This window comes from Sardina pilchardus, chromosome 12 (assembly GCF_963854185.1).
Source record: "Sardina pilchardus chromosome 12, fSarPil1.1, whole genome shotgun sequence".
NCBI classification, from domain to species: domain Eukaryota; kingdom Metazoa; phylum Chordata; class Actinopteri; order Clupeiformes; family Clupeidae; genus Sardina; species Sardina pilchardus.
Genome location: NC_085005.1, coordinates 8,926,906 through 8,936,529, shown reverse-complemented (window position 1 = coordinate 8,936,529; position 9,624 = coordinate 8,926,906). Strand labels below are relative to the sequence as shown.

The following is a 9,624-nucleotide window of genomic DNA, read 5'->3' as shown; positions in this document are numbered from 1 at the left end:
AGAGTACAAGAGACAACGAAAATGCAGTCGAGTTTAACTAGAGGTGCAAAAAAGCAGAAAAGTGCAATGTGATATACACAAGATATTCTGTAGGGCTGTTAAGGCACTGCTGCTGATCTCACTAAAGCTTAGGGTGCCTGTGCTTTGGTTGTCTCTCCACTGCAGCAGGTGCATTGGGCTTCTCTGTGTGGAGTCACACGCTAATTAGCAGTACAGTATAAGGCAGGGAGGGACTACACTGGGAATAATGACAGCAGTAGAGAAGATATACTGTAGTAGGCCTACACAGCTGATCCAGTCTGGCTGGCTTTCAACGCTCATTTATTCTAACTTCTAGTGCAGGTGAGTTTAAAACTCTTTAATTAACTGTCTCTCTTTATTCCATTTGTGCTATTCACACACTATATGTGGCCTCCCATTTCAGATCACGATGCTCTGAGCTACCAAACGTGCGCAACAAATACTATGTTTTGCTGTTTGCTATGATGACATTTTCAAATGAAAACCATTTGGCTGATGTGATTTTATCTGGGTTCTGTCTGTTTGCATTCTTTTTAGCCGTATTGTGCGCAATGCATCACTGTCAAATATGCTACATAAAAAGAAACAGCCTGTAGCCACTCTACATATATATCCAGTGCTTTAAGCTCATGAGGACTCTGAGACTCATTTGCCTGAGTGGTGATCTGGCAGCCACGCTGAACTCGGTGACTCAGCGCTGAAGTAATCACGGGGGAACATGCGTGTTAACAGTGGCCGTGATGATGTCAGTGTAAAGCACGCCCCGGGCAGCGAGCGGCTGTCAGCACAGAACATGTTGTAGGGGCTGTGTTACTGAGACGCTCGTGGGGCATCGCACCACAACCCTCAGCCTCAGCTGAAGAAAGAAACCAGGAACCCCATATAACTAAACTGACCACTGGTCTGGTGTGTGAGCTGTGTCACTGGCATACTGAGGAAAATGAATGGAATTGGAAATGTTTACTGTTGTTTACCATTTACTCTTATACTGTTTTCCTTTTGTTGTAAGACCAATTATAAAAAACAAAGGGGTTGATTATCTTTTAAATTATTAATAAGCAATTATAATCACATTGTAACCATATTGAATCCTGTAGGGTGCAGTCAGGTGACCCCACTGACTTTGATCTAATTTTAAAAGCTTGACATGTGAGTGGGTGAGTGTGTAAAGACACTGCAAGTTCATTCTAAAAATATATTATATACTGAATATTGTTCTAGTCTAATTGTGTCTAATATTATTTCTGTCACCTTTGACAGAAATAATATCTTAGCTGAATGGTACAGTATCTCATTTGTGTTCTGTTCAATGGTAACTCAGTTCAATGATAACTGATTTGGATTTTGTGCTTATTTAAAAGTGTAAGTTGCTATGTGTGCAACAGTAACATAGTCCTTTTTAATTCACTCAACCCAGTGAGCGTGGTTCAACAGAGGTTCTACAAAGAGCGTGGTTCTGCAAAGGTTCTGTACCTGTGGTTCTCCGCAGATGTCAATGTAGTGTGCCCCGTTCTCCACGCATGCTTTGACCACAGGCTCCCCATAGAACCTGTACTGAGGAGGGAGGAAAACATTGTGGACTTGTTAATAAATCTAAGCCACAGTAATGAGCAAGAGTGTGTGTGTTTGGCTTCTACATAAACAAAATGGCTGGCCTCCCGGAGGGAATGGACTTTTGTTTTGCAACTCGTGCATTTTCCAAAGCATCTCAGAGGTGTGCGAGAGCATCTGCATCCACATGCTGAGTTTACAGACAATAATGGCTGTTTTTTTGTGGTTCAATGCACTTGCAGTTAACACCGTTTTGAGTTTTGTCCATGTTGCAAGGCTGCATTTTATGATTTATTGTCAATGCTTAAATTCAGGACTAGACACACTATGGACAGATGTGAAAGAAAAGATTATTTATTTTCATTCTCTCTTCTCTCTCTGTGTGTGTGTGTGTGTGTGTGTGTGTGTGTGTGTGTATCTGTCTGTCTGTCTGTCTGTCTGCCGTCTGTGTAAGAGAGAAAGAGAGATGGACTTACTGGCCCCACACAGTTGAGCACAATCACAGCCTGTTTGCACATTATAGCCAGGGATTCTGGATGACCAACATCGGCCACGATGACCTCCACAGCACACCTCAGCTCTGGTGTCTCTGTACAACAAAGTCATACATACAGTTATAGAGGAGGACCTCTGTAAAACAGTGGACGCCTGGAGACCAATTATTAAATTAAATCCTTAATTTCCTTCTGGATCAATAAAGTATCTATCTATCACTGATTCTTGAGATTAGGGACAAAAGTGCTTTTGAAAAGTGACCAACACAAAATCTATACTACATTAATTTGAACTGGATATCTTTATAAACACATGTCTCATCTATCATACCATGAAAAGACACAGGTTTTTTATTAAACCATTTTTTATAAAAATTGACATTTACTCACTTAGGAACTTAACATTTGTCAACTCCGTCAGACACATGAAAATATGTTTTTTTGTGTGTTTGATCAATTCAACAACACTGTAAAGTTTTTATGTGTGTAGAAATGGTGTGCCTTAGCAAGGTTTAGTGAAAAATTGCATTGCATACACTTTTAATATAATTTTACATTGTTTTGGAGTGAGCCTTTTAAAATTATCTTAATTTAGTTGACTATTTTTTCATTTTTAATATATACAGTCAGTGGTTTTGTGCACACAAGACACTGATGCATGTAGATACATTGGTGTTTTAATGTATGAACACACTCAATTGAAAAAAAGCAGCATACATTTTTTTATATAAATGAAAAACCTCCATCTTACGGTGTTGACACACAACTGACGGTGTTGACACACAACTGACGGTGTTGACAAACTAATCGAGAATCGAACTAATTAAAGATATTTACCTAGTTTTGACATGGCAAAGGGAGAGAGTATCAAGGGAAAGGGTATCTACAGGGCCTCAGGCAGGTAAGTTCTTTGATTTGCTTCTATTTCTTTCAGCAAGTAAGTAAATACATAGATAGAGTTTTGTCGGCCATTTCTGCCTTCAATGTAGAGCCAAGTATTAGATATTTTTATATAGTAGTTACTGTATATAATAGTGATGGGCAAGCTACTTAAAAGATGTAGTGAGCTAAGCTACCAGTTACTCTATAATAAATGCAAGGTAAGTTATAACTTTCGCAAAAGTAGTGTACTACATCAGAAACCACGGAATTTATGTAATTTACAGAAGCTATGTAATTTACAAAACAATGAACATCAACCAATAAAGCTTCATCCCAAGTCAGTCACCTAGCCAACATAATCAGCATAACAAATGCAGTAACTTAATTACCTTGAATTTCACATGTGGGCTATAACATATGTTCAGTTCAAAAACGATAACCAAAACCAATTTGAGAAAAACAGGCTCCACTTAATAGTGAAGAGAAGATAGGGCCTACTGAGAGAGTGTGCATACAGTATGTCGCCCACGGAGAGTGTGCATATGTAGCCCACATTAGATTTTGTCATTTCTTAAGTCAGGATAAACGGCAAGCTAACTTTTTACTACAAGTCAAGCTTTTAACTCTAAGCTTCACCTCTTGATTATCCTAGTTACATTCTACTTGGCTGAAATGTTGGTGCTATATTTAAAAGTACAATTACCCATTCAGTTTATCTTTACCATGAGCAAGTTAAAACTAATGCAACCAATTTTGACAGCCTATTTCATAGACTTTGCTTAACAAAACCACTACCACCAACATCTTAGTACATCAAGTACAATTGTGTTGCTTCATCTCTGGCTTGGAAAATTAGTTTGTCTTTCAAGTTTATACAGAATATACTGTAGCCTAAATGATACATTTATGGGTGGCCAGAAAGAAGCTCTACTGTGAGCTCCACAGATGCTCTGGAAAATGTAGCTTCTGTAAAAGCTACTGCACTACACAGTAAAGCAAAATAGCTAATCTATTGAAAAACGATCTGCTTCAGAAAATAGTTACGCCATCAAGCTACTGAGAAATGTAGTTAAGCTAGTAGCTTCACTACAAGTAGTGAAGATACTGCCCATCACTGATAGTTTGTCTAACCTGCGGGAATTGGGTATTGGACAAGAGATGGTGAACATGCCTATGCTCTATAAAGTCCATAACATCAGGGGCTATGACTTTTCAGGAGCTCCTTGGCCTGGCTTGCTAGGTGGGGCCAAGCTGTCCCAGTCAGTTTCAGAGTCTTTTACTGGACAGAAACAGACATCTCTCCTCCCATATTTAGGGTGAAAATTGGCCTATAGAAGGCTGGACACAGTTTTCTGTGAATATCTTGAGAACTGCAGGGCCTAGGGGTCATGTCAACCCATTCCATAACCACTCATTTAATGTTTAGCGCCACTTAGTCAAAACTGCATGAAATGTGAAGTGTAGGATCTTGATGACACCCTCTGAATGTAGGCCACATTTTCTGTCATTTGGTTCATGGGGGACCATACAATAAATTCATATGTGTATGTGTCACATTTAGTGACTGTACACTATGCACACGCATACACACACACACACACACACACATATAAAGATACATGCACACACATGCAGGCACACACACGCACACACACTTACAGACAGGCAGACACACACAAACACACACACACACACACACACACACACACACACAAACATAAACACACACACACATGCACATACTGTACATACACACACAAACATGCACGTACACACACACACACACACACACACACACAAACACACGCACAGACACACATGTACACACAGACACACACACATGCACATACATACATACACACAGGTACGCACACACACTCACAAACATGCATGGACACACACACACACACGCATAAAAACAAAGACACACACATCCACACACATACAGTACATACACACAGGTACGCACACACTCACAAACATGCATGTACACACACACGCATAAACACAAAGACACAGACATACACACCCAGTAGACAGGCAGGCGTACGAACGCACACATGGACCTGCACGCACACACACGTAAACACGTTCTCGCACGCATGCACAAACACACCCGTACGCACACACACACACACACACACACCATTACCCACACACACTCACAAGTGAACATACACACACACACACACAGACACAAAACACACACAAGTGCAGGTAAGCAGACACACACACACACACACACACACACACACACACACACATCCCATTACCCCCGCCACACACACACATACACACAAGCGAAAGCTCACATTCAGAGAAGCACACATACACAAAAGCAAGCACACCCATGCATACACACACATTTACATACATAAAAGTTGCAGTAGGGGATGGAGTAGGAGATGGAAACAAATTGACAAGTGTGATTTATTTTTGCGGAGAGATCGTGCAGGACTGAGTGGTGGTCATATTGTGTACCGCGATGCGGTACATCTAGTTTAAGTTATTATTTGGCATTTGGGTATATTAGATATTTCTGAAGTCAATCAACATGCATACTTTTCAGTATTATCATGTTTTGCAGTTGTTATACGTTACTTAATGAGTATTTGGGAGCACTTTTCCACTCCATCAGCTTACATGTCAACACCGTCAGACAAAATATCTGACAGAGTTGACGCCTGATGGAGTTGACAAAACAACATGTTATTTTTAACTTATTCATGTGTAGTAGATGGTAGCCGTTTTGATTTTCCTCAGTTGCTAGCTGCCACTAAACTAAACCAAAATACCAACATTTATTTCAAACTTCTTGATTGAATTCATCCCTACTTTGACACAAAAAAGCTGTGACCACAAGGTTTTCAACTTGTTTGCTGAATATTTTTTTTTTTTTTTTAAACTAGCGAGACCATGTGTTGGACTGCTGCATCCATCAACAGAAAGAAGTCTAAGGGGGTCCTCAGGGTTAAAGCTGACCAAAATATGCCTGATTTATTTTGAATTTGAAAAATATCTGACGGAGTTGACAGAAATTGAGGACAGATTTTGAAAGGCTGTTGTTAATGTATAAAATAACGTAATGTTCACTTCAAGTATTTTGTGATATTTTACTAAGTCATCCAATTAACCTCATAGTCATAATTGTGCATTCTGGGCATTTTAAACACTTTATCTTTGTAGTTTGATTCTATCACCTTTACGGAGGACGAGTTCATTTGCATGGGCTTTCATAGTACAGTGCCTGTATTTTATGAATTTACTATGAAATAATATAAATATATACAAAACTAAGGGTCTAAACATACACAAATCTTTCATATCCATCTTTTAAAGCCTTTTTAAATGATATGATTTATTGTTTTTTAAGGAAAATTGCAACATTTTGATGGGGGACGTCTTTTGTCCCTTATCTCAAGAATCAGTGATATATCTACCAGGAGATTCTGATGGTGATCAATCCCATTTTGTTATAAAGACCAGTCTCTGATGTTCACACAAACTGTATGGTTTGAAGCTTTCTGTTTTAACAATTGAGCGACATTGTATTAGGAAGTCGAGGCCTTCTTACTACCTGTAGGCTAAATAGGATTATTAAGTAGGCTACAGTTACAGTAATTCGTTGTATTTTAGCTTTGGGTTCATGCTCAATGTTTTCCCATTTTGCACAATGGTATTTTCCTCATAGTTTCCATTTAACATTCAGCCTGGCAATAAGCCATCTATTCCTCATACTAGTAGGCTTCTGCTGAATGGGTTTGCAGGCGGTTCAGATATCCGGAGGAGAGATTTAGAGTGGCTCAATAGTGCCTTCCTCAGGAGAAAAGTGAATTTACCGCACACATTTGACAGATAATTCTCCAGAGTTTGCAACAAGTAAAAAAGCAAGCCAATTGCCATTCATTATGTGCACCTAGCAGTTGTATATGACGAAACTGCACATATTTAACACATGCCATGTAAAACAATGCACGAAAGACATTGATATTGTAAATATTCAGTAGCCTAGACATTAAAATAGCCACCTGGTTTGACCCCGCTGTGGCGGCCACACGCACTGCCAGGAAACATAGGCTATTTCAAATCAACCCTAAAATGTCCATGATGATGAATAAATAATCCACGTAACACAAAATAACTAGGCCTACAGCCTATTTACTGAGTGTTGCAAGGACACCCCTATATTATTCACGGAGCCTACCGAGGGTATTTGCAACATGGTCGAGAACGCTCTCAAGTTTCTTTCTGCTTCGTCCAGCTACCGCCCATTTCAGGTTACTCTCAGGTCCTTCTCCGGTTGTCCTCGCGACCTCTTCTACGACAAACTGCCCAGTAAAGCCACTAGCTCCGAAAATTATTACATGGTAGGGTCTGCTGCTTGAAGTGGTCACCGTCGCCATTGTCAGTCAGTGTGCTCACAGATATGGAACACGCGACATGTAGTTTCTACAACTAATCTTGTGGGATTAGAATTAGTGTAGGCTAGGCTGTTGCATGCTTGCAGGCTGTGCTGGTAGAGAACACACGGTTACAGTTTATTCAACAGACTGACGTTTGATGAAAGAACACATTTTGTTTCAACTGTGGCAGGCTACTTCTCGTGAAATGTGGAGATGAATACATATGATTCCAAATAAAAAGGTCAGTTGTATCATAATGCATTCATAATGCAATGACTTCATGTTATAGGGCGACAGTGACCTCTTGTGTCCAGAGATTGAAATGGTGTGGCACCTGCGACCAAAGGTGTCATCAAAAAGTTTGTTTAGCAGAGTGCACATGAGCAACTGTAAGACTTTTTGATATTTGTACAAATTAAAGGCAGAAGACTCAAACAACATTTGGAAAGGGGGATATTTTTGTAAGGGGTCAACACTAAAGCTAAAAGAATGTTTGACTGAGAAACTCAACTCTTGAAATAACTCGACATAAACATAAAGTCAATGTGGCCATGAATTGTAGACATATGAAATCATATGACAAAAAGAAACCATATGTCTGACAAATAAGTCTAGCCTATGAAAACCACACCAACACAGTTACGATTTTACTCATGACATTCAAGACTGTGCCAACAGCCAAACAACAATAAGGATTTAAATTGCAGATGCAACAATATGAAAATGGAGTTTTAATTCAAATACAATTTTATTTATCAAAAAAAGAATCAAAATTCCCCGCTAGAAAATCATGTGGGCGGGGCTAAAGTTCGGCTGCACCCAGGCTAGTACTCTTTGGCACTGCAGCCATTCAGTTTTCGAAGGAACTGGAAAATGCTTCAAACAAAAAATATAGCATCTGTAACTTTCAAATAAGTTAAATACAGCATTATTTGCATGTTCTACAGCTCTTGATGTCAGTTTATCTCATTTATCTCAACTGAAATTCTTCATGGTTGGGCTTTAGAACTGTGACTTGCCCAAATTGCTGTTACTGACTGTATGTTGCTGTCCAGTGGTGGTGCATGAAGGCTTTTCAGGTGCTCTCTGAGCATGCATTCAGTAATGTAGTTTCAGTTTAAACTCACATCCCACAACGGTCGTAAGGGTGCTTGGGGCACAGACAGTTTAATGTAATGTAGAGTTTCAAGCAGGGTAGTGGCAAAATTTGGGCTTATGGGCTACTCTGGGGCCAGGCCCTGTTTCAGGTTAAAGGGACACTTCACCGATTAGCATTAAGCTTTGTGTATTTAGAAAACCAGTCATGTTTTTGAATGGTCGTGCATCATTCCTTCAGTTTGCCTTGAGATGGGAGAAATACGGATTTCAATGAAACCCATGAATAGGACTTCCTGCTTTCAATGATGTAAAATGATGATTTTTACATGAAAGCAGGAAGTCCAACATTGAAATCCATATTTCTCCCATCTAAAGGCAAACTGAGGGAATGATGCACGACCATTCAAAAACATGACTGGTTTTCTAAAGATACAAAGCTAAATGCTAATCGGTGAAGTGGCCCTTTAAGAATTTAATTCAGTCAAATATGACTGACACCATCTAGTGTAGACAGTACAGGCACAAACAATACATGCATCACGCACTTAATGTTGGTATTCTCATGAAGAATATCCTTATAGCTGAACAATAATACTCGTGAAATGAATGGAATTACTCATGCATAATTGTGACCATGGATTTCAGTTCAAATTTATTCATGGTGGGTAGGAAAATTAAACTAATTAAAAAATTGGTGGGTTGATTTGTCTTTCTAGTCCTCGTTGGCACTGCAGCAGTTGAGTTTTTGGAGGAACTGGAAAAACCTACAAACAAAAGAAAATGTTTCACATGAGTTGTCATGAATATTACAATATCAATAACTTTGAATGATTAAAAAAATGCCTTCTATTGAGCTGACAGGTATTTGCATTTTCCACAACTTCCAACAACATCAGTTCATCAGTGATTCAAGTTCAGTGCATTCTTCAGAGGGATCACGTTAACTGTTTTGTGTGGTTGCAATCTCACCTCTTTTTAAAACTTCCCTCTTTTTCCCTCTCCTGCTCTACCACGTTGTCATCTGCTTCTAGGGACTCGGAGGAGCATGTGCTGGTAGCCTCTGGACCGTCCGCATCCAGTGTCACCATTAGGTGCTCTGCCACAGCACTCTGTCAGAGAGAGAGAAAGACAGGCAGGCAGACAGACAGACAGTACGAGAGAAGAGCTTAGCTGGT

At 39.6% G+C, this 9,624-nt stretch overlaps 1 protein-coding gene across 1 annotated transcript in view; it reads right to left on the bottom strand.

Annotated features, from left to right (window-relative positions):
• LOC134097774 (saccharopine dehydrogenase-like oxidoreductase) overlaps positions 1-7,433 on the bottom strand; it is a 20,222-nt gene extending 12,789 nt beyond the window's left edge. The window contains exons 1-3 of the mRNA XM_062550717.1: positions 7,153-7,433; positions 2,049-2,161; positions 1,495-1,575 (exon numbers count right to left, since the gene is read on the bottom strand). Of these exons, the coding sequence (XP_062406701.1) occupies positions 1,495-1,575; positions 2,049-2,161; positions 7,153-7,351 (393 nt within the window). The 5' untranslated portion in view covers positions 7,352-7,433. The remainder of the gene's footprint in view (positions 1-1,494; positions 1,576-2,048; positions 2,162-7,152) is intronic.
• Positions 7,434-9,624: the final 2,191 nt, after the last annotated feature.